Source organism: Molossus molossus, unplaced genomic scaffold (assembly GCF_014108415.1).
Source record: "Molossus molossus isolate mMolMol1 unplaced genomic scaffold, mMolMol1.p scaffold_m16_p_9, whole genome shotgun sequence".
In the NCBI taxonomy this organism is placed as follows: Eukaryota; Metazoa; Chordata; class Mammalia; order Chiroptera; family Molossidae; genus Molossus; species Molossus molossus.
The window spans coordinates 10560217-10586562 of NW_023425403.1; the positions used below are offsets into that span (position 1 = coordinate 10560217).

Sequence of the window (26346 nt, forward strand, 5' to 3'; positions counted from 1 at the left end):
CGTATCCGATCATCATTGGCATTGCACAGTCTGTTGAAAAGTGAGCATCTATTACTCCATTATTATTTCTCCATTCACTGAGATTATGAAATGAAATCTGCATTCTCACATAAAACCCCCACTCCTACCCCACGTGTTATATTTATTTATGCATCTACTTGATCATAAACACTCCTGCGTGTACTCAGCGACCATGTATGCACCGATTCTCTGTCCTGTACCAGGCACTGAGCTAGATGCTGGGACAACAGCGGTAAACAGGATCAAGTCATTACAGCAAATTCTTCAAACTCACGTATCTGTGGGGAAGTTACACTTTTCTGAATAAACAACACAAATCAAAATGTAGCCCCTAAAAAACGACAAACTATGGTAAACTTGATACAACTACTGACTAGGCTTTTTTCAACTGCAAGAAAAATTTTAATTGTTTTAAAAAGTGATGTAGGGGAGACCTGTAAATTAAAAAACACTTAGAGACATATCCAAAAATCACAATGTGTGGCCCTTATATGAATCTTAATTCAAGTAAACAGACTGTGCAAAAACTGTAACCTTTAGGAGACAACTGGAAAGTTGGACACTGGATATTTGATGACACTCGGGAACTGCTATTAATGTTTTCAGATGCAGTCATGATACTGGGCCATCTTTAAAGACTGCCTATCTCTTAAAGATATATACTGAAATATTCATGGAGGAAATGATAGGACGTCTAGAAATTTGTTTCAAAATATTGAGCTAAACCATATGAAATTGAATAGCTGTAATTTTGTATCAGATATAGGTAAGTAGGTGGAAGGGCTTAATGAAATCAAATGGCCATGAGCTGATTAATATAGAAATTGGGGTGGTGGTGTACAGAGTAAATTTTACTCATTTGTCTCCTTCCTGTGTGTATAAAATTTTTCCACAATAAAAAGTTAAAACAGCCCTGGCCTGTTTTGCTCAGTGGTTAGAGCGTCGGCCCATGGTCCAATGAGTCTCGGGTTAGATCCCGGTCAAGGGCACGTACCTCGGCTGTGGTTCATCCTGGCCCTGGTCGGGGTCATGTGGGAGGCAACCAGTTGATGTGTCCCTCCCACACTGATGTTTCTTTCTCTCTCTCTCCCTCTTCCTCCCTCCCTCCCTCCCTCCCTCCCTCCCTCCTACTTATCCAATGATAAATGGAAAAATTATCCTCAGGTGAAGATTTTTTAAAAAGTTAAGCCCTGGCCGGTTCAGCTCAGTGGTTAGAGCATCAGCCTGTGGTCCAGAGAGACTGGTGTTCGGTTCCCACTAAGGGCATGTACCTCAGTTGCAGTTTGTCCCCAGCCCTGGTTGGGTTGTGTGGGTAGCAGCCACTTGATGTGTCCCTTTCACGTTGATGTTTCTCTCTCTCTCTTCCTCTCTCTCCCTCCTATTCTGTCTGAACAAAAAATGGGAGAATGTCCTCGGGTGAGGATAAAAAAAGAAAAAAAAAGGTTAAAACAAAATTGGCCCTTACACTATGCTATATTTAAAATAAGTCAAAAGCTAAAAATACTGAAAATGAAACTGAAGGTATGGCTATTAAAATACTCTGCCTATGCCCTGGCTGGTTTGGCTCAGCGGTTAGAGCGTTGGCCTGTGGTCCGGAGAGACCCGGGTTCAGTTCCCGCTAAGGGCACGTACCTCGGTTGCAGTTTGTCCCCGGCCCTGGTCGGTCGTGCGGGTGGCAGCCACTCGATGTGTTCCTTTCACGTCGATGTTTCTCTCTCTCTCTGTTCCTCTCTCCCTCCCTCTCTACCTGAACAAAAAATGGAAAAATGTACTCGGGTGAGGATAAAAAAATAAAATAAAATAAAATAAAATAAAAAACTAATAAAAAATAAATAAATAAAATACTCTGCCTAAAATATTTGTTTTCTGTTGCAGAGGTAAATATGCCTGAAACATTAACTATTTATCTAAGATTTCCTTCCAACTCTGAACTACCTTCATAAGTCCAACTTTAACTTTACATCTGAAGTAGATTTTTACTTTTTTTTTCTCCCTAGTTTAACTAACTGCCTTATTTTTAAATATTGTACTGTCTGTTTTTCCTTCAACAGTTATTCTAGATTAGAAATCAGAATGCTTGGCATCTCCTTTAATTTACGTTTGAAATAACGGTGTGACCTTGGCCACCTGTCCGCAGCCTCTGGGTCCACGTCCCTCAGCTCTCTTGAGCCTCAGCTTCTTCATCTGCAGACAGTGCGCAGTGCACCAGACAGGCGTCCCCCGACGGTCCCGAGTCTGGCACTGCAGTGTCTGCACCCGCCCAGGGACGAGGCCGATCCTCAGCTTTGCACGGGACACCTGACTATCCTCTGGCTAGTTAGTAAGGGCTACCCGATCTACACACAGAGATCCTCACTGCAGGGATTTCAGCCTGCACGGCCCACTGAAAAGCCCACACACAAACACAGCCCTATGGAAAGCCTTTGGGAATGATGAGAGCTGGTTTCACAGTGGAGTGGAAAAGAACTACTGAGATCCACACCAGTACAGCATTTGATCTCACCTCTGGACCCCCGCCTAATAGTCTGCATTGGAATATATCTATAAAATACAGGTAACACATTTTAATACACGGATATAATATTGAACATATTTTACAATATGTCTAATAGCCTGAGAAAGCACTTAATATTCTCAGATAGTAGCTGGTTGCTGGTGCTAAGTGACCAGCTGGCCACAGCATGGAGACCAGAGGGCGGCTGAGACTGTCCAGCTCAGTGTGGATGTGTGACTTCATTCATACATCCTCAGTGAAGCTGGATGACGCAGGGTATGTGTACCTGAGTCTGCACGTGGGTACATGCCAAAGAGGAGATGTGTAAAGCATATGAAACACAAAAGCAAAAGAACAAAGATCAAATACTTCACAGAGGTCCCGTTATTTGTTTTTATGAGACAGAATAGGAATCATAAGATGGTCACAACTTCTCCCTGAACAACCAAAGATTACCTTGATGTGCTTAACTCTGTCTTCTTTTTCTGTCTTTGGTTTCTTTCCTGTGGCAACAGAAAACAGTTCTGGATCAATGCATGAAGAACAGACAGAGAGCCCTGGCCGGTTTGGCTCAGCGGTTAGAGCGTTAGCCTGCGGTCTGGAGAGACCCAGGTTCGGTTCCCGCTAAGGGCATGTAACTTGGTTGCAGTTTGTCCCCGGCCCTGGTTGGGTCGTGCGGGTGGCAACCACTCGATGTGTCCCTTTCACGTCGATGTTTCTCTCTCTCTCTCTCTCCCTCCCACTCTATCTGAACAAAAAATGGAAAAATGTCCTCGGGTGAGGATAAAAAAAAAAAAAAAAAAAAAGAACAGACAGAGAAACATGCCAGCTAAGTTAAATGCTGTCTAAACCTCTCCATGAACCTGTACACATATTAATATCTGTTCGTGGCGAAAATACCAAATCTTTTACTGCCTTTGGTGCCCTGAGGGTCATTTCCCCCAGCTAGGTAAGGGCAGAATCTTCCTGCACAGAGTGAACTGCACATGAGGAATCAAGAAATCACAAAGGTACTACAGTATATATCAAGTGATCATTGTGTTAGCAAATCTCTTTATCTACCTTTTTTAGAAGGCCGCTCAGATAAGGGCAACATCCGGTATACTCTGAAGGCGTTATTTCCTTTCTTTATACTTTTATCCTTGACTTCCTCAATATCAGGCAAGGAGTTCATGGCACACCGAAAATTCGCCTTCCATGTTTTTGGATCAGGTTTATCCACTCCTGGTTGATGCTTTCCTAACAAAATAGCCAGAAGAATTAAGGTTAAGGAAAAGAGGGGAAAAAATAAACACAGAGTAAACATTTCTGGAAACGGGACTGGCTAGTGGGATTGCTAGCCAAGTAGCACAGAGAACCAACCCTCTGACTCTCAGGCTGTGCCTACAGTGACCAACGTCCGGGTTTGCCTGGGGCTGCAAAGGTTCTTGGGATGTGGGCATTTTTGTTTTAAAATGTGGACAGTTCCAGGCAAACTGGTACAAGCTGGTCACCCTGACTTTACCAAACAGCTTGGGAATAGATAACAATGGCAGAAGCATGGGGAGTCAATGTAAATAACACAGAAAGCTGGAAGGCTGCCCTGGCCAGTTTGGCTCAGCAGTTAGAGCGTCGGCCTGCGGTCCAGAGAGACCCGGGTTCGGTTCCTGCTAAGAGCACATACTTCGGTTGCAGTTTGTCCCGGGCCTTCGTTGGTCATGTGGGTAGCAGCCACTCAATGTGTCCCTTTCGCGTCGATGTTTCTTTTTCTCTCTCTCTCTCTCTCTCCCTCCCTCTCACTCTATCTGAACAAAAAAATGGAAAAATGTCCTTGGGTGAGGATAAAAAAAAAAAAAGAAGGCTGGAAGGCTGAGAGGCCAATGACCACAGACAACTGTAGTGTCTCTTTTTCATCTGACTCAAATACTAAATAAAAAGTCCATTCCTGTAAATAGCTCCCTACTTAAATTTTGTTGTAAATAAATATGTCCTTGACTGCCTTTGGTGGAGATAAGTTCAACTCAAGTTTATAGCTGGAGAAGAGATAAGTTCTTTATGACCCTGGTGCACAGTTCGGGAACTTAACCAGAATTCTAGGTTACAGGAAATCTAAGGACTAAGTTTCTGTGGAATGGGTGGACATCACTTCTGAGTGATCAAGTTTGTGACCATGTGTCCTGGATGTGCCTGGGGACAAGTCACAGGTTCTTCAGAGCTGTCTTCATGAGACCATAATCCAGGAGATCTTACATAAGCAGTGAAAACAAAAAACACTGTATTGTGTACCTGAAATTTGCCGAGAGTAGAACTTAAATGTTCCCAGTAAAAAAACAACAACAACAAATAATTAAAAGATAAATATGGGAGGCAATAAATGTGCTAATTAACTTGATGGGGGGCATCCTTTCACAAGGATCACGTATATCAAATCATAACTTTAAATATCTTATAATTTTATTTGTCAATTAGACCACAATGAAAAGAAAAAAAAGCATGAAACCAACACAATAGTGCTCCTATCAACAATGCAGGGGTCTTAGTACCTGTATGGATTGCCCAGTTTCTAAAGAGCGGTGCATCTTTTTCCACATCCCACCCGTGTCTGGCTGCATGCATCCAGGGGATCTGAAAGATCTTCTTCTCCTAAAAAAAAAGATAAATAAGAACTGTAGCCATGGGTTTCAGGCCACCACTGTGGAGGGTTCTTAAGTTCTAGCTGGTAATAGTCCCCAGGAGGTATCACTGGGCTTGCTGAGTTTCCACGGTAAAATCTACTGCAAACCAAACCACTTCCACACTGGGCCCCACACCTTGACAGCCTACCCAGGTGAGAGTCAGAGTCGTGCGAGGTCTGGCACAACAGGAACGTATTCCGAGGTCACGGGTGATGATTTGGGATATGCCCATGTGTTCCATTACCTGTGTCACTTTTCTTTAAAATAAACCAGACACCTGTCTTCTGACTTTCCATGCTTATTCTTATCATTTATTTCCATCATTTGGTAAAGAGGAACTCCAGATGCCTCCGTATTAAAAATCAGGCAGCTCTCCAAAGTAACCCCCACTGATGCTGCAGAAAGGAAGTCGGCTGCATGGACCCACCCTTCCGGAGACCAACTGATCTCAATGGGCTCGGGCAGCCAGCAGAAGCAGGAGACTGACGCCTGTGCTCTCGCCTCCACGAGCCCACCGCCCGCACGAACTAGCCAGAGCTACAAAGGTGCATCTTTTTGGAGCAAAGTCCCTCAATCAGATTCTTCTATCAGACCCTTTCCGTCTCCCTTACAGCCCCAGAGGCAACCCAAAACTGCTGAAATCGACCCCGGCAAACACGACTAGAAACTAGGGCTTTGGAAACAAAGTCACACTCATGGCAAAACTGCATGTGTAACTGGTCCAGCCGGCAGCACCAGCAGTCACTGAGGTCTCCTGGCACCTGACACTTGACTGCGCGCGCTCACGTGACCGCAGTTTCGCTTTCTGCAACCACCTAATGAGCTACATATATGTTGTTATTTCCGCTTCACAGTTGAAGGAGCTGAGCAACAGAATTAAATTATTTAGCCAAGGAACTTATAATAATAGTGCCTCAACGCCAAGCCGAGGTCAGGTGACCCCCCTTCAATCATTCGCCACAGCACACCTGTCTCCCAGTGTTTGAAGGTACAAGATTCCCAGTTCTACTACAGATCTGCTGACTTGAATCCTGTAGAGATTAAAGTGCAGGGAAATGTATTTTTTTAAGCTTTCAAGCTACTTCTGGGAATTCCCAGGCCTGGGATCCCTGCACAATACATGGGGAAGGAAAGAAAAATGTCAGCAGGGATCTTCCGCCACTTGGGTCTCGCAGTGAAAATTTTAGAAATGGTCCCAGCTGCACAGAACCAATTGCAAAGCCTGAACTAAAAGCATTTCAGGACGTAGGAGAGTTCCCCAAAAACTGTTAAAGGGGAAAATTCTGCTGTGTTTAAAACTCAGTAAATAAAGAAGAACCGAAAGCGAGAGACTTTTCATAAACCCCTCCCACTGGTTCTGTGACTAACTCCGAGACAGCAGCGGTTCAGGTTAGTCATTTCCCAAAGGGCAGTCATCAGAAAAGGCCTGAGTGAAATTTCTTCTCTGAATGCTGATGAAAATCAGAAAGGCAATCACTTAATGTAGTTTTTGATGTTCACAAGGAAATGAAAATGACCTTATTTCAGTGAAAGAGCATTTCCTGAAGTGCACGACCAGCATCTAAAGGTTTACGCTTCAAGATACAGACCCTTCAAGAATTTGCTGCTGTACTTTTTTCTAGGTCAGATGAGTTCTGGGGAGACAATCTGACATCTACCTCATAAGACGCAGTCCATTCTGATAAGTAGAGGTTTTCAAGCGTCTGAGTGCCTGCAGGTGGACACACACCCCAGCCAAACCCATGCCCAAATCGTGAAGCTACCAAAGTAATGACTGCACTTAGCAATCATCCACCACGGATCCGCTTGAAATGGGCAAAGGACCCGAGGAGATAGAATAAATGGCCAATAAGCACATCAAGAGACGATCAGCACCACTAATCATTAGTGAAACGCAAATCAAAACAGTAATGAGATACCAGTTCTCACCCACTAGGATGGTTAAAATAAAACACACAAAATAATTAGTGTTGGTGACCATGTGGAGAAACTGGGACCACCATACATTGCTGGTGGGATGTAAAATGGGGCACCTTCTGTGGAAGACAATTTGGTTGTTTCTCAAAAAGTTAAACCCAGAGCCCCCACAGGACCCAGTAATCTCACTCCTGGATATATACCCAAAGAAGTACAAATAGGTGTTCAAACAAACATTTATACCTGAGAGTTCAGAGCAGCACTGCTCACAATAGCCAAAAGCAGGAAACAACCCCACTGTCCACTGACTGGAGAATGGATAAAGAAAATGTTGCATATGCAGAAATGGAGTATTATTCAGCCACAAAAGGAATGCAGTACCAATACACATATACCACTACGTGGATGTACCTAGTAAACACCATGCTAAGGGAAGAAGCCAGACACACAGTGCCACATAGTATATAACTGCATTGATATGAAATGTCCATTCTAGGCAAATCCATAGACAGAAAGCAGATTTGTGGTTGCCATGAACTAGGGGAAGGAAATGAGGGTTGACCACTTGATGAGGAGGTACAGTGTTTCCTTTTAGGGTGATGAAAAAGTTTGGAATTAGACAGTGGTGATGGTTACATAATATTGTGAATGTACTTTATGGCACTGAACTGTATACTTTAAAATGATAAACTGAAAAAGAAAACTACATGGAATTTTGTTTTTTTAATGTTTTCTTGTTTTTTTAATTATTATTTTTTTCTTTATTGATTTTAGAGAGAGATGAAGGGAGGGGGGAGAGAAATATCTCTCTCTCAACTGGCTGCCTCCTGCATGCCCCCCACTGGGAATCGGGCCCACAACCTGGGTGTGTGCCCTGACTGGGGATTGAACCCGTGACCTCTTAGTGCATGGGTCGACACCCAACCACGGAGCTACACCAGCCGCGTTTACAATTTTTTCTCTTTATTGATTTTAGAGAGAAAGGAAGGGAGAGAGAGAAACATCAATGAGAGAGAACATTGATTTGCTGCCTCCTGTATACCCCCTCCCCCCACTGGGGTTTGGCCCACAGCCTGAGCATGTGCCCTGACTGGGAATCAAACCGGTGACCGGTGCACGGGTCGATGCTCAACTACATGGAACTTTAACTACTGAAAAATAAGAAACAAACAAAGACTATATTGAAAGGTAAAGGTGAAATTCATTTTAAAACTGAAAGAGTTCCTGACCAATAAACATTCTGTGTTCTGTGGGATGGTGCTGGTGTTGCCCTGTGTCTGTATAGATTTTGACACCAGTATGCACCCATCAGAAGCCCTGAGTGCCCAGCCTGTACAGGTGGAGGCTGTACACACCGTGTGCTAAAGGACTGCGAGTACCAGAGCCCACTCACGTCTACATCTAAGGGCAGGACAGGTAAGCATTGCTTGAGTGGAGGAGAGCATTTAAGATTACCATGAGCAACGCAGAACAAACATACCTTGACCCTAAAGGGAAGCCAGTCTCTTCTCTCCCTCTGCCTCTCTTCTCCTCCAGTATTTATAAGATGTTCCTATTTCATTTGCTATTTTTTGTTTGAACTCCTTACCCTGTTTCGAGGTGACCTGTTATTCACACAAGCCCAAGCCTACCTGCTGACCCCCCTGGGTCCAGGCAGATCTCCAATATGAAAAAAGATCACCAATAACCAGAGTGGGAGTTGATCGGAGCTGCTGGAGAAACAGTGAACCTGGGCGTGGCTCTTCCTTCCTCTCCAAGTGGCCCAGGGGAACCACAAGCAAGCATCTGGACTGACCTGGTCCCTTCAACAGGTCCATGACAAGAACGCAACAAAGGAGGGTGGACGGTTCACAGTCAGAAGAGACTCTGAGTCATTAACAACCAAACACAACATGGGGACCTGCTGTGGATTCTGATTGAAGAAATCAATTGTAAAACAATATTTTGGGAATACTCGAGGCATTTTGAATATGAAAGGGGCAGTGATGACTCTAAATAAACACTTATGATTAATTTTTCCAATTGACAACAATATTAAGAATATATGAGAAAATGTTAAGTCTTATAGATGTACACTCTCACCGAGTTGCTTTAAAATACCACACACACACACACACACACACACACACACACAAGATAACACCCAATGTTGGTCATTGTTAAACCTAGATGTGCACCACTACATCTAGATGGGAATTTGCTATACTCCTCCTCCCATCATCATGCTATTCAATCCTGCCGTGCGTATCTGCAAATACTCACAATGAAAAGTAACTGCCCGAGCCAACGCCCCACTCGTGAGCCAGTTATAAGGCCGCTTTGCCACACTTCCTCACTGCTCCTGCAGAGGAACCCAAAGGACCCTTTCATCACCACCCTCCTCCCAATTTATTGAAAATAGGAGATGGAAACAAATTTCAGGCACTAATTAACCACCTCTTTGTCTCTGACCGGGAATGCGGCGGATTCGATGGACCAGCCACGTGAGAGAGATGTGACAGCTGCCATCCCAGTGTTCTCACGTCTAATTACCTCACAGGAAAACACAGCCACAGTGTTGCTGCTTCTCCAGGACGCTTTCTCCATCTGTTCACAGAACACGGCTGGCCCAGTGCCTCTGAGGTGTCAGGCACTAGGTTTGGCACCGAGGGTGCGGCAATGATCAAGACAGCTGCGCACCTGCCCCCACCAGGCTTCCAGACCATAAACACCAACTCATATGTGCATGACGGTGCCCCATGGACAGTGCCCATTTTCTAAGAGTTACAACAGTCTGCGGTGGGGGAAGAGATTTTGGAATGACCACAAACCACTCGAAACAGAAAGAGGGATTCTTAGGCAGAATGTTTATGAATGGGAAGGAAATATTAGGGTCTCCGTTAAATATTTATGTGGACAGACACATGCCAACAAGCCTAAGATAGCAGAAACCTATAAAACGATGCCCTGTGGGGGTACAGATATGGAGAGAAAATGTCCTCACTCCATGTGAGATCGACAGTGACAACAACATGGCCCACTCCGCTCGGCGAGGGCGAGCCACAGGCCCGTGGACTCCTGGCCAGTGTTGTCCTGAGAAGCAGTATCTGCTGCAGCCTTGGGCACAGTCCTCCCCTCGCCTGGCCCATGCCCAGCTCCTGCAGAGGAGCCAGACAAGATGGTGGAGGGGTGTCCTTTCCCTCTCTGCTTGGGAAGAAAGCTCCCGAGTCATGAGCCAGCTGAGTGAAGCTCAGTGGTAAGGCCCCCCTGGGACAGGTAAGTGTTCAACTGCACAAGGAGAAACCCATTTACTTTCTGGTCCTCAGTCTAAAACCACGGACCGAGTGGGTGGAAGAAAAGGTGTCTCAATGGAGAGTCCCACCAGGAAACAACCCTAAAAGGGTTCATTGGTTTCCTAGGGCTACCATAACCGATTGTCACAAACCGGGTGGCTCACAGCCACAGAAACTTATTCTATCACAGTCTGGAGGCCAGAAATCCCCAATCAAGACGTCGGCAAGGCCATGTTCCCTTCTCAGGCTCTAAGGAAAACCCTCCTTCCTCTTCCAGCGCCTGCTGGTTCCAGGCTCTGCCTGTCCTCAAGCGGCCTCCTTCTCTGTGTGTCTCCTTCCTGTCTCTTCCAGGTCACTTGACATTGGGCTGGCCCAGCTGGCTAATCCAGGATGATCTCATATCGAGATCTTGACCTTAATTACATTTGCCAAGACTACTTTTCCAAATAAAGTCACATCCGCAGGTTCTAGGGGTTGAGACGGGACACATCTTTTGGGGGTGGAGCACAACCAACCCTTCAAGGACTGTGGCATAACCAAGCCTGCAAGGGAGAGGAGACACAGCGACGTGGTCAACCCAGCGAGCGAGCCCACAGCACCAGATGCTTAAAAAAAACAAACTCATTCTCTTTGGAAATCAGGAATATCTGCTTTAATTTCACACTAAGTCAATATGGCAGTGTCACCCTGTTCTTCAAATTACAGCCCTACTTAACCTCTGTGCTTTGTCTTCCTTGTCTGAACACTAGAACAGGTAGCAGTTATCTACCCCACAGGGGGCCTTACGTGAGTTAAGGTATGTATGTTGCTTAGGGGAGTACCTGGGACTTAATAAATGTTAGTTTCCATTATCAGCAGTATCGTCGTTATTGGCATTGGGTACCCCATGTCCCTCCAGCTCTCCTTGACCACCTCCCCTTTCCTGAGACCTTCCGTGCGCCTCTGCTACCTGAGCAGGCCAAGGCACAGCCTCATTTCTTGTCTGCTTCTTGGAAGAGGTTAATTACAAAGCCCCCTCTCGCCCCAGATACAAATCCAAAATACGACAGATACCACAAGCCTAGAAAAATGTGCTGTTTGCCATCAGACCGTCACATGAAATGATCACGTGGTTTCCTTAAGTTCGTCCTATTTACTTCATCCCCCACCTTGTTTCGGAAAGGACTCAAACAGACACAGTCAAACACAATGTCATTAAAATAAAAATAAGTGAAAAAAATAAGTGGATGAGGGAGAAGGAACAAAAATAAGATCTGAGACATCAGAAATGATCAAATGAAGCCAGGAGTGATATTAGTTTAAAAAAACGACACTCGATATCCTGTGCACCTGTTGGAAGTGGCCACAGTCCGGCTCTGAGCTCTCCGCACGTGATCCAGACGGAAAGCCTGACCTGCAAAACAATTCTTCGTCTCCTTAAGATGAAAATCGAGGGGGAGGTAGAAGAGGAAAAAGGAATTTGCTCCTGGTAGTGGGACAGAAACGTCCCTCAGGCCCTCGTACAGATGGCATAATCGACTATATTTAGTTGCTTATCTAAATCATAGCTATCTAACTCCAGGTGTTCTTTCCTTTTACAGACACTATTGTCTTACCCACCCCTACCGGGAAGGATCAATTAGACGAGAGTGAGACGGGTAAATGAGGAGGGCTATGGATTCAGGGGGAGGGTGTAAACGACAGGAGGCTTCTTGTTTGGGACAAGTAGGCACACACACAGGGTTTCCCAATAAAGAGTAGACTTTTTTTGTTCTTTGGAGGGGGTTGAAAGCCTGTTTATTTTTTAATTACAAAATTTTACCTTTTAGAGAGGTTTTATGTTCGCAGAAAAATTGAGCAGAACTACAGAGTTCCCATGCTCCCCCCTTCCCTCCCCGCCACACACAGCCTCTCCTGCCGCGCTCATCCGGTAGCACATGGCACATTTGTCACAAACCAACCAACACGGACACCTCGTTACCTCCCAGAGTCCACGTTTTACTTTGGGGTTCACTCTTGGTGTGGTACCTTCTATGAGTGTGAACAAATGTATGATGACATGTACCCTCTACTAAAGTTCCACTGAAAAATCCCCTCGGCTCTGCCTAATCACCTCTCCCTTCCCCCAACAGGCACCCCTGATCTCTCGACTGTCTCCACAGCTTTTTTTGTCATTAGGTTGGAATCATAGAGCGTAGCCTTTTCAGATAGGCTCCTTTCATTTAGTAATACCCATTTACATGTCTGTTCACAGCTTAATAGCTAATCCCCTTTCTAGCACTGAACAATGTTACATTGTCTAGATATACCACCGTTTATCCATCACCAACTAAAGAACATCTTTTTATTATTGTTAAAAATTTATCTTTACTGTTGAAAGTATTACAGATGTCCCCCTTTTACCCTCCTCCCCACTCCTGCCCCCCTCCTACCTTCCCCACACTATTTTTTTTTGCAATTTTTATTAATTTATTTTTGTTACAGATGCCCCCCCCCACCCCCCGCCAAGATACCCTCCTCCAGATCCCCCTCGCTCCAGCACTGTTCTATGTCCACTGGTTACGCATATGTGCATATAAATTCTTTGGTTTATCTCATCCCTCCCACCCGCCCCTTCCTCTAAACCGTACTCCTTTCTATATCTCTGGGTCTATTTTGTTCATCAGCTTATTTTGTTCATTATAGTCCACAGATAAGTGAGATCACATGGTATTTGTCTTTCTCTGATTGACTTATTTTGCTTAGCATAATATTCTCCAGGTCCCTCCATGTCGTCTCAAAGGATAAGAGATCTTTCTTTCTTACAGCTGCATAGTACTCCATCGTGTATATGTACCATAGCTTTTTATCTACTCATCTACTGATGGACACTTGGGCTATTTCCAATCTTAGCAATTGTAAATAGTACTGCTATGAACACAGGGATACATATATTCTTTCTGATTGGTGTTTCAGGCTTCTTAGGGTATATTCCTAGAAGTGAGATCACTGGGTCAAATGGCAGTTCAATTTTTAATTTTTTGAGGAAACGCCATATTGTTTTCAAGACAAGAAATGTTTAACCACTATGCTGCACACCTGAAACTAATATAATATTGAATGTCAACTGTAAATAAAAAATAAATAAAGAGAAATGGAAAAAAATTAACAAACGACTTTTTTAAAAGACAAAAACAAAAGTTTCCTTCACATAGAGAATACTGGGAAGCAATCAGTGTGTTCCAGGCCCCACATGAAGCCCCAGAGCTTCCTGTCCTCTGATCCACACACACAAACATATACATGCATACACACATTCACACACATGCATGCATACGTGCATGCACATGTGTACTTGCATATACACAGAGACACATACATACACGTATGCACCCAGGTGTGTGAACATATGTGTGTACAGCTACATATACACACGTGCATACACATGCACACACATGCACACATACACTCAGTCACACATACTCACACCCATCACACTCACCTTGTTCAGCCACTTCAGCCCTGGTATCGTGTTGGAGTTTATCTGTTCCTCCAGCCATGGGCGCATGCGCATCCTTTCCACCGGCATGGTGCCCCCCTGCAGAGAGATACACAACATTAGGCATGTATGCTCCTGGCATGTCCACACTGCAAAGTCTACGCCGAAGCCTGACCCTCTTCTATTGTCCCTTCCTCATCACCTCACAGCTCATGTGTCCGTGGGGTTGGGAGGGGGCACACTGGGTGGCTCTGCCCGAGAGCCGCCTGCCCTGCTTGGGCAGCCGGGCCATTCCGCAAGGGCTGTCTTGGTGGGCAGTGCTGCAGGTCAGGCCTGCTCTCGGCTGGGACGGTCCCATGGACGAGGCCGAACTGGCAGAAACTCAGGTAGCCAGACAGCCCAGCCACCTCTGAGTGACCTTGCCTAAAGCTAGGTCCTACCTCCTTCCAACAAGCTGTGTTAAAGCACACACCCTCCATGTCCCAGGCATTCAGAGCATTGGTATTGCGCAACACCTGAAGGTATTATCCTCCCAGGGACCAAGGGGGGACAGTGCAAAACAGTTGTGGGAAAGACTTCTTATAACCAGTCCTTTCCTTTGGGATACCTGGGTTACAAAAATGCTTTGAACCCCCAATATTGCCACTTTAAAGCTCTAAAAGAATCAGTTCACTTGGGTCTAAAGTCTTGCACCAAATAGCACTCCCGTCCCCCCTGATGCATTCCGTCTCCTCTCGGGGCGCATGCTCACCAGCACTTGCTCGGGCTTCAGCCTGGCTTTCCGAGTATGCACGCTCTCATCCACTCCCACAAGGACCCTCTCGCTGCGCCCTCCCGCTCGGGCCTGGTGCGGCCTCCCTTTTCCTTTAACATACTTTCCCTCTGAAAATTGTTTCCTAGGCTACACACCTCCTCTCTACCAGCTCACAAAATGCTCTTCCCCTCCTTCCCTGTCCATCAAAATATACGCCAAGTACAGTCACTGACAAAGTACGGTGTACCCTCATCTTCATCCTATGTAGGCAAACATTTCAATTTAATGCCGATTCAAAAGCCAAGATGGTGCCAGTTCAAGCCTCCATACTATAGGACTTCATGGACAGTGTGACCCAATCCTCTTTCCACACTTAGCTGTCTCTTCTTTCTTTCACTCATTTCCTCAACAACAACAAAAAAAGAGCTCTGAAGATTTTATTCAGATGAATTTGAACTGAGATGATCAAAGCCTCATTAATTCCCTCTTCCAGCTCCCAAAGGACATCCTCCCTCCTCTGTGCCCTGCCCCCAGCTCATGCCAGAGGGCCGGCATCATTATGTGAACCTCAGGGGCCGCACCCTTTGCCTATAGAGCCTAATTAAATTCGAGAACTAAATTCGAGAACCCGCCTTTCCCTTGCACATCTCTCCCACTTCGGATGCAATGCTTTGAACCCCCAATATTGCCACTTTAAAGCTCTAAAAGCGTCATCGCTGCAGATGCTTCTGCTCCCTGCTCACACCGTGCCCTCTGCTCCTTTCCTGGGCTTGCCAATCCTCACCCCTCCTCCCCACAGGACTTGCACACCACACCAGCCGAAGGATCCCTCCTCCTCCCCCCACAGCACTCACTGATCTTACATGCTCATTTGAAAGCCAAACATGGCATTAGGAAAGCTATTGGACATTGTCTTCATTCTTATCTAACTCTTACCTTAACCGTGAACTTTCAGCAGTATACACTTTCCCTTCCTAACCAAACTGTAAGTTCTTTGAGGGTAAGAACTCCACCTCTTATAGGTCGTGTTATAACCCTACAAAGCCAAATGCTGCCTGCCACCCGGGAGACCTTCAGTACAAAAACCAGGCCAGCTCTGAAGATGTCAGGTGGGTTGCTATTGCAGGTTGGCTCCATCCACTCACCTGGAGGGGCCACCATTCTTTGAGACACGTGAAAGGAACTTCAAGGAAAGTCCAAAAGGCCATGGAACAGCTGCAAGGAGCCCCAAATACAGCTACTGTTAGTGTTTCTCAAGTCGTCCCTCTCATTCATTCAAAGATCATTTATTGGGAATGATAGTCCAGGAGCAGGAAAAGTAAGACATTCCCTGCCCTCCAGGAACTCCTAGCCTACTAGAAGACAGGAAAGACGAGAATTATCATAACACGCACAGAGCCCCCTACCTACAGAATGACAAGGAATTATGGGAGAGCTCTGGGGGCATCAGGAAAAGCTGTCCACAGATGACCCTCCTGGGTGACCTACCACTGGGAGGGATCTGCCCAACGGGATGATGGCCGCCAACCTGGCCTCATGGTCTCAAAACCCAGAGAGAGGGCAGCTAAATCCAGAGCAGTAAAGAACGTAGAGAGAGGAGTAGGAGGAGTAGCTAGGATAGTCACAAGTTCTTCTGAGGGCACAGCATGACAAGTAGAACTGCTGTGGACCACTACCATCCTGGTCTAGCAGAACCTAGCAATATGGAAAATGACAGGGATTTGAAAAAGGCCCTGCTTCCAATTCATCATTATAATCATATTTCCTCCCATATATATATATTTTAAATATTTTTTATTGATTTTTAGAGAGAGAGGGAGAGAGAAAGATAAACATCGATGTGAGAGCAAGACATTGATTGACTGAGCAACTGAGCCTGAAACCTGAGTATGTGCCCTGACCAGAAATTGAACCCACGACCTTTTGGTGCACGGGAAGAAGCCCAACCAATTGAGCCACACCAGCCAGGGCTCTTCCCATATTTTTTTTTCATAAATGACCCATTTAGGAAGAAAATGGTCACCTGAAATGTTTCAAAAAGCTTGCTGTCTTTAAAATGAAAGCTTACATGGAGAGGTGCAGTCAACCTCATTATTTGCGGATTGCATATTTGCAAAGTCGTCTACTCACTAAAATTTATTTGTGATGCCCAAATCAATTCTCGGGGTACCCGCATGGTCATTCGCAGACATGCACAGAGAGGTGAAAATCTGGGTCATCCAACATACACACTCCCAGTGGAGGTCCGACGGGATGACCTTCTGCCTTGCTTCAGCTCACACTGTAAACAAGTGTCCTTTCCGCTGCCTATTTCATGCAACACTTTTCTCATTGTCCGTGTTTACTGTTGAAAATGGCCGGCAACAAAAGAAACAACCGCAAAACAAACAAACGAAAAACGGCCAGCAAGAACGGTCTGTGTGACGTGCGGTCCAGGGTTCCAAGCGCAAGAAGGCTGGCATGTGCCTTATGGAGAAAATAGATGCATTTCAGGCACGAGGTACAGTGTTGCTGGCTGTGGGTTCAATGTTAATGAATCAATCATTATCAAATAAGGAGTCTTTCAATGGAAGCACACATGAAACAAGGTTACTGACTGGTGGATGAAAATGCTGTGACCAGAGGCTCACAGGAACCTAATGTCCTTATGAGAAGAGGGGAATTCGGACAGAAACGCACAGAACACGCCACCTGAAGACACAGAAGCCGAGGGAAGGGGGCCACGTGAGGACAGAGACTGGAGCGCTGCTGAAGAGCAAGGAAGGGTCCTCCCCTAGCGGCTTCGAGGGAGAACAACCCCACACACGTTGATTTTGGACTTCTGGCCTCCCAAACTGAAGAGAATAAATGTCTGTTGCTTTCAGCCACACAGTTCGTGGTACCTGATTATGGCAGCCCTGGGAAATCAATCCAGAAGGCTCTCTCAGTCAGCTAACAGGCCAACCTAGACTACAGCGGAAGGCGCCCCAAGGCAGTGAGAAGTTAGGGGAGACACTGTGAAGACCCCAGGGCAGGACCAGCTGCCAGAGGACACCGGGAACAGGGAGGATGCCAGAGACAGGGTGACAGCAGGGCGGGGAACCATGCCGGGGACGTTGCCCACCACCCCAAGGCTGCAGAGAAAACTGGAGACTCGCGTGAACGAAAGCTATGACCAGTTTTACTAAGAGCGAAGGTAAGGGCCGATTACAAAATCCAGACCAGCGCTTTACCGACTTGAACGTGCAGACAAGCCTCAGTTTGGTGAGTCTAGGTAAGCCCTGTGATTAACAGGCTCCTGGGCCCTTGGCCCACACTAAGGCTGTAGATTAACGTGTACTTTTACGAGTCGTCTGGCTCTTCCGTGACTTCCTGCGAAGTCTGGTCATTCTGGCAGACAGACCTCATTAGTGTCACTGTCGGACTTGGCTGCGTCATCTCTCTGTTGGTCCAACCCTTATGTACATACGAAGCCTTTCTAACCAGGATGTAGCTCAGCCAAACCCCCAAGTTTATCACAAAATACTACGGAAATCACACGTGTAACATTTCCTCTAAATCTATTACCAGGATTGTCATTCATTAGAAGCAGGTGTTTAGGGAAAGTAAATATAGCAAGTGTCTTACTGGAGAAGAGAAAGTCTGCTGTAAGGGGCTCACCTTTTTCAAGTTCTTTTCTTTTCCATTCTCAGAAAATCATTATTTTATTGAATTTCTTACTGTCGGCCATCTTCTATATAATTACAGGACCACTTTGAACACACTGAAGACTCTCAGAATATCACCACTGGGATTTTCTCCAAGTCTTCATAAATATTGTGACTAAGAAAGCAATGTCAAGGGACATTATCATCTTGGACTGTGATTCACATGAATATGAATTAGTAACACCAAATAACCAAAGCGATTTATATCTGTCGATGTGATTCTTTTTTTTTTTTTTTTTTAATAGCTGGGACATCCCTGCTGATACACGACGAAAAGCTTATCTTTTTACATGAAGGCACTTCCTCTTTTTCACTTGATTTTATAGCCGGGTCCCACCTCCCACACTGAATGGGTAATGAGTTACAGTGGTCCTGGCACATGACACAAATGAGAAAGGGCAGTTTGATACAGATTGCTCATGACTGTCAGAATTTGAGTATGCACTGTTAATTCTGTAAAAGAGAGCAAAGGTAGAGTTCTACATTGAGTCAAACACCAGCAACTCATCATTTAGCTTGGCGCTAAAAATACATTCTGTTTCCAGAGATGAAAAGGCTCGGAGGACAGTTGCAGAGGGTCATGGGGTTGAGTACTGAGAGGCTTACTCCGCGTGTATTGTCCACCAATGAAATTCAGCGACAGGTTGGTCTTCTTTCTATAAGGCGAGTTTCTCAGAGGCATCAATACCCCAGACACATGAAACTTGAACAAAGTTAAAGAAGGTACGGAACTGACAGAAGAGACACAGAACACCAAAATGGACCAGAAACCGGGACACCAGTGCTCCAGTCCTGACTTGGCCATCACTACGGCGTGTCCTTGAGTTAGACCCTTCATCGTTCTAGTCCACACTTTGGTTGTCTAGAAAAATGAGAGGTTTCAAAAAGGTAATTTCTGAGGTTATCTAAGAGTCTAAGAATCCTTTTGTGACATGAAGGCTCAATTATCTGATTCATCTTTCTTTGCAAGCTTCTGATCTTGGGCACTGTGCTCTTTTTAAAAGTAAAATACTAAACCTTTATGGTTCTACAAATCTAAAATATGAAGTATCTATCCTCAAGCCTGACAAAAGACACTTTCGAAAATCAGCTACCATTACACCTTTGGGTTTAGGATTGGGATCATCTTCAAAACCGTGGCATTGCCCTATAGATGAATTCAGCACATGGCAGGCTTTTGGAATAGTACTGGCATCAGGGCTGCCGTACAAGGGCATTCGAGTTGACCGTTGTGATTGCAGGGCATGAGTTCACACACCCTGTGAATCACATCCCCTGAAGTTAACAATGCTACAGTACTGAATTTTAACCTAAAAAAGTAAGACTTGGATCTTGGCATAGCAATAGCAATGGCTACTATTTATTGGGCACTTACTGTATGCCAGGCATTAAAACCAGGGTTTTCTATGAGTTTCTCATTTAACTCTTACAACCCTAGAAGGTAGGAACTTGATCACCCTATATGACAGATGAGAGAATAGTTGGGGAAGTGCTCAAAGGTAACCTGCTCGTAAGTAGGGAGCCGAGACTCTCATTCAGGTCTGCCTGAAATGCCCAGTCTCAGAAGCCCTAGCCTCTGTTTTTATCTTTCTCTAGGAAGTAGTTACAATGGGCTTATAACTCTTCTTACTGAGCCTTTCCCAACTCCTCTCTGTTTTGCATACCACTGACATATTAACCTTCCTGAAATAGCTCTTAAATCATGTTCATGTTCTGTTCCAGAGACATATAAACGACCCTGTTGGATTTCAGATAATAAAATCCTTGGCTGAGAGAGGGATGCTTCTGATAAAACCCAGGAGCCTTACAGTGACTGCTCAAGAGAAACAATGGAAGACAGGAAGCAATGGAAAGATGTCTTTAAAGTACTGAAAGAAAATAACGCTCTTCAAAAATGTTACAGACAGCAAATATTTCCTTCAAGAATGAAGAGGAAATAAAGGCATCAGAGAAAAACTTCAAGAAGTTTTCACCAGTAGCCCCCATCCCTCATCAGTTACAGGAGACAGATCATGCTCCCAGGGTCACGGGACATAGGTCAAAACTGGGCGAGAGTGAAGGCAAACGTATGGGCACTAGGGTGCTAGGAGCAGGGCTAACGCTTGAGTCTGCGTCGCAGGAGCTGATGCGGCAGTGCTTGGCCCCATCTGTTGCGATTGCATCATGCGTTTTAAATAAACCCGTGAGGGTTCTCGTCACCTCACAGCCTTCCCTACATAGCCATGTGCCCACCCCTGTTACCAGCCTACAGAGATGCTACCCGCCCAACAGAAGCTAGCTCAAATCTATTTTCACCCATGACAACTTCGCTCCCAACTCTACCACTGGACCCTTTTCTCCGACAGCGTGCACTGTCTGCAGTGGCCTGTCATCCGGTGTACCAACAGATATTCACGAAACATGCGTCATTACAAAAAAAAAAAACTCTGCCAAGTGCAGTGCGGGATTCAAAAATGTGCATGACATGACCACCACCCTCAAGAAATCAATAAGTTAACTGGGGATGTGAGACATAAATCATATAAAGGTCACCAACACTACTACAATTATAATAATAAATGACTGCACTAGAGATTAAAAGGCGGCATGTGATTAATTGTGAGCTGAGTGAACTAATTCATAAAGAATGCACAAATCATTATTAGATGGGTTTGTAAGGGAAAGCTTGTGGCAAAGAGCTTATAGGATGGGAGGAACTGCCCAGGCAGAGAGAAGGCAGCAAGCAGGCGAGCAGGTGAAGGTTGGTACATGGCCAGTGCAGGATGGAGGATGCGCTTGCTGATGTGGGCGGAGCAAGTGACTTCGGCACCAACTCGGACCTGAGAAGCACACACTGGACACTTTACATAAATATATCTAACCCTCACAACAGGCCTGGTCAGTGAAATATTATCATCCCCATTTTAGAGATGAGAGAAAGTATCCTTTGAAAAGGTAATAAATAATGTATAAAAAAGTAAAATGTATCCAAACCCCCTGATGAGGAACCGAAGTTGGAACCCAGGTCTTTCCAGAAGGTCTCAAATGCCCAGCTAGACTGAGCGTGTTTACAGAGGCTACTGAACACTTCTGAATAGCCACGTCTCACTATCATGAACCACACAGCACTTTATACAGGGGCAAATGGAGCAGGGAGATAAGCTAAAGCTCCTGCTTGGGTCCAGAATTGTGGCTGGGAATGCACAGAGGAAAAAGCACAGTGGCCAGACACTTATAGGACGATAATAGCAATTTTTAGTAGTATTTTTTCCAGAATCTACAGTAATCCTTCCCAAAACACAAGTTCCTCTCACATGACATTCTACACTCCTCACACTGACTTTTGTGTGCCTTTTTATTCTGTATTTTTATTTTATTTTTTGCTAATCCTCACCTGAGGATGTTTTTCCCATTGATTTATAGAGAGAGTGGGAGGGAGGGAAAGAGGGAGGGAGGGAGGGAGGGGGGAGAGAGAAAGAGAGAGAGCGAAACATCTATGTGAAAGAGACACATCAGTTGGTTGCCTCCCACATGTGCCCTGACCAGGGTCAGGGATGGAACATGCAACCCAGGTACATGCCCCTGACCGGGAATAGAACCTGTGACCCTTCGGTGTACAGGCTGATGCCCTATCCATTGAGCCACACCAACCAGGGCTTGTGTGCCTTTTTAGCAAAAGCAAATATTTCAGCACAAAATTTTGTGAACTGTGAGAAAACTGGAGTTTAAAATTTTTAAATCATCATCATCATCATCATCCCCTTCACATCCATGCAGGTGTTTCCTAGGAATCGGACACCAGGCCAAATGCTTTCCCTGCCTTACATTTGCTCTTCAGACCAGCTGTGTGAGGGACAATGCTTATCTCCCTCTTCCAGAAAAGAACATGAAGCTACTTAGTGAGCTGAGGAGCTATTAAGTGGTAAGGCCAGGATTCGAATCCAGATCTGTGAGTCCAGAGAATATGCCTAAAACCTCCAGACCAGTATTTTTCAAACCTCAGGCTGCAGCCCATCATGGGGGTTGGATCCAATAAAAAATCGATTCATTGGATTAAGGTCAGCACTTTAATGTTAATGTATGGGAACACAGAATAGAAATTACGAGAGCTCCCCTCTCCCCCCAAAATAAGAGTGAGCATTGTTTTATTAAACTTTTGTTTCCATTTTATATCATACTGGCACTGTGATCCAAAAAAAGTATGAAAAACACCGCACTGGGCTGAACTGCTTCCCAGATGTGTAAACAGATGCATGTGAGCATGTGGGTGGCGGGTAGAAAGTGGAAGAAGCAAATCCTTAGAACTGTACTGACTCCTGGCAGACATGAAATGGAGGAGAATTTAATAGCGTGTTCGGAGCTAAGACACTATGACTCTGTACATTAGGGGAGGGCTTTGGGATGTACCCATTCAGTTCTACTTAATACTTCTCTGCCTACATTACTCAAATCACTACATATTCTCGTGGGACCCTGGAGGATGAAGTCAACACTTAGCATAAGTCATGAAATCAGAAAGACATTTAACAATTTGGATGGTGTGCTGGACACAGAATAAAGCAGGCCTCTCAGTGTACATACTATCCGCACGAAAGCAAAACCAGTTTTTAAAGTTATATTAAACTTCAGGAGAGTAATGGAAATCAAGTGTGCGATATCTGTTATATCACTGCGGTAATCCTTATTGCATGCATTTATTGTTTTATTTCACTGCACTTTTAAAAAGATGCATGTCATAGATTCATTCAAGAATTTTAGTCTCTAACTTGGTTTTTCTCAAGGTTTAACCATTCGAGCATGAATTCTCCTACTATGTGGATTTTTGAGAAACCCAGCCTTGAATGATGTTGGAGGACTGCTGGATACGGTTGCCCTAAATCCATTATAACCCACAGTTACACTGTCCTACCCAGCTCTACCAGCATCCCCAAACTGCCGGTGCAGTGTTATTTATTACCTGGGGAATCACAAAATAAAGTCCTGGCCCCACCCTAGACCTAATGGACAAGCATCTCCAGGGCTTTGAACCAGAAATGCTTTATCATCCCAGGGTAACTGACATCCCTGGGTATCACTGCCATTCAGTGCCCATTCACCCAATGGTCTTCCAGACCCCACCCTCGACAAACATCTTCCACTGAGTCCCGGGAAACCGGGAGGCCAATGGTGAATCAATTTCCTTATGAAAAGGTATAAATGCGCGTGAAATTAAAACTCTAAAATGCCTTTAAATGCCACCGAACAAGTTTCCCATACCAAGAATCATCCAAATGATACTTTTTGAATAGTTGTCATTGTATCCACAATTTTCTTATTAGGCATGTTTTCTATATCCTTTTAGACGATATTACCATGGGGATTTTACCAAAATGACCCTGTCACTGCCCACGACGTCCTCTGGCCCCGGACACCGTGGAGGCTGGCGCCCGAGGGCGGCGTGCGGAGCCGGCAGAGAAACTGACATGTGGCCCCCACGTGTGTGCTCGAAGTCACCCAGACAGCTCTGGCTTCCAGGACTGCGGGGGACACGACGGGCATCTCGGCAACAGTTCTCCATCCAGGGAGTGGGCCTCGGAAACACGTGGACCGTGTGACCCCCTTGGGGACGCGCTTTCCCAAGAGAGGCCCCGCCCGACGGTCCCCAGGCACAAAGAGCTCCGCTTCCTGCCCCCGACCCCGGCGTCCACTCTCGGACCCCTCTCGCCGCCCACGTGCAACAGTTCCTGGCTGGCCGAACACCACCCTGCCCCACGCGGCGGCCGCGACAGCTGACGGCGGCTCCGTCCCTGCGCTCGCGGCCCTGCGGCCCGTCCCAGCTTCCCACCGATCCGCTCGTCCTGGGCCCCACAGGGCGGATTCAGACCCCCTCCTGGCCGCCCTCCCTCACTCCACACTCAGCAGTCCCTGCGATGATCTTGCCTCCAACTTCCGAGGGAAAAACAGGCCACCAGGCTCTTTTTTCTGACTTTTGACGCCCTTGCCCTTCAAACTTATTGGAACTTCTGTGACCTCCTTCCCCTCCACCCAGAGGTGGGTGACAAGCCTCTGCAGCAGGGCCGCGGAAGGGTTAGGAGGAGAGTACTGAGCTTCCTTCCCGGTCTCCCGGATTTGAAATACCTCTGCGACATCCAGAGAGGTGCTGGGTGGACAACGAGATGCTGAGGCTCAGGAGAAAGGTTTAGCCTAGAAAGAGCCATTGTCCAAACCAACTGTCCAAATGCCCTCTCTTCCACAGCCTGTCGTGGCCAAGGCACAACTTCAGCAAAACTTCCCTGAATTCGTAAAACATGCTTCTTTTGCTGTCTCCCTTCCGTTTTTGTTTCTTTCTTTTTGTTTTAATCCTCACCAGAGGATATTTTCTCACTGATTTCTACATCGAGTGGGGGACAGGGGGAGAGAGAGAGAGACATCCATGTGTCTATGGATTGGTTGCCTCCCACATGACTCTGACCAGGGCCATGGATTGAACCTGCAACCCAGGTAAGTGCCCTTGACTGGGAATCGAACCCTCGATGCTTGGGTTTGCAGGCCAATGCTCTAATAACTGTTGAGCCAAACCGGCCAAGGCTAAAATACCTATTTTAGAGATGAAAAAACAGGCACATAAGGCTAAGTAACTTGCCCAAGGTCACAGAGGTACTGAGGGGTAGAGCTCAGATTGAAACAGGAGTCTTAGGCCCTTACTTAGCCTTCGGACTTTGAGGCCAAACTGAGGTCTACATAAAGAGCTATGGAGAGCCCCATGCCTCCAAATCTGACACAGCGCCCCCGCTGGGAGCCTGTGCTGAAGGGGCCCCAGCCAGGGCAAGAGAGTGTACACAGACACACATGTATGTCAAAGATATTCGATGGAACAGTATTTATAATAGCAAAAAGTTTAAATGGATCCAAATACCACACAAAAGAAAAACTATTAAATAAAATGTGGCAGATTTAAATAATGGAATATTGTGACTATAGAAGACTATTTCACTTGTATGGGAAAATGCTCAGAATATATAAGCTAATATAGAATGAATATATATAATTATATATTTCATGTACATATTTGATGTTTTCTATATGAGTAATATATAAGTTAGCTCAGAATATTATACAATAATATGTGAAAAAAAGCAGATAGTGGGGGTCATTTTTCCTCAGTGTAATAAACTTCTGGGCCGTGCTGGGTCGTGGGTGGCTTCCCCATGGCCGCTGAGTCCCATGCCGACACACGACTCCCTTCTTGGACAGAGCTGATGACAGTCAGAGCTCGCCCAATACAAGCGCTGCCACAACTCTTCCGACCAGCCCTGAGACAATGGCACCACGACACAATTAGGTGGTCTGGAACTGGACCGTTGGGGAGTTGGGCACCCCAACCCCAGATGGCAACGGATCAGATAAGGAAGCTTCCGGAATAGTAGTGTCATGGGCTGCAATGATTTCACAGCACGGGGTGTCTGCAGGGGTGCAGTCGCCATGAGGAATCGTCAAGTCCTACAAATCCCTATGAACGCCATCCTGCATTCGCTCCAGCCCTGAGACCTCCAAGAGTCCTGATGTCAGCACAGTGCCTTCATTTTACACTAGAAAATAAGAACAATGTAGCAACAGAGCATTCTTCTAAAACAACTGAGAAAGTATCCTTCTCCCCTTCCTTCCTCAGCCCCTCCCTTTCTGAATAATCTAAACCATTAAGGGAACTTGAGCAAAGCAGAGAGTGTAAACTGTCCCTCCAAAATTCATGTCCACCCAGAACCTATGAACGTGACCTTACTTGGAAACAGGTCAGTGGTATTTGAATATAAATGAGGTCATACTGGATTAGGATGGGCCCTAAATCCAATATGACCGGTGTCCTTACAGGAAGAGGGACATTCCGACACGAACACACTCGGAGAGGACAAGCCATACGAAGACGTAGGCAGAACCTGAAGTGATGCAACTCCAGGCATCACTTCAAGGAAGGCCAAGGGCTACCAGCTGCCATAAGACTCGAGGAAAGCGGCAGGGAGCAGGTCCTCCCTGGAGTCCCGTGGGGAGCCAACTGCACTGACACTGTGGTTTCTGAAATCTGGAACTTTGTTATGGCCGCCCTGACAAACTTAGCATAGTAGTCATGGGGGGGGG

General features: G+C 45.8%; 1 protein-coding gene across 4 annotated transcripts in view; it reads right to left on the reverse strand.

Annotated features, from left to right (window-relative positions):
- The window catches only part of IRF2 (interferon regulatory factor 2), a 75839-nt gene that overhangs the window by 24505 nt on the left and 24988 nt on the right, over nucleotides 1-26346 (reverse strand). For 3 of the 4 annotated variants that reach the window (XM_036250443.1, XM_036250446.1, XM_036250445.1), the window contains 4 exons: nucleotides 13819-13914; nucleotides 5038-5137; nucleotides 3578-3754; nucleotides 2972-3018 (listed from right to left, as the gene is read on the reverse strand). In XM_036250443.1, the coding sequence (XP_036106336.1) occupies nucleotides 2972-3018; nucleotides 3578-3754; nucleotides 5038-5137; nucleotides 13819-13905 (411 nt within the window). In that variant the 5' untranslated portion in view covers nucleotides 13906-13914. Of the gene's footprint in view, nucleotides 1-2971; nucleotides 3019-3577; nucleotides 3755-5037; nucleotides 5138-13818; nucleotides 13915-18208; nucleotides 18348-26346 lie in introns of those variants that run through there. The other variant, XM_036250444.1, reaches the window with a different exon arrangement.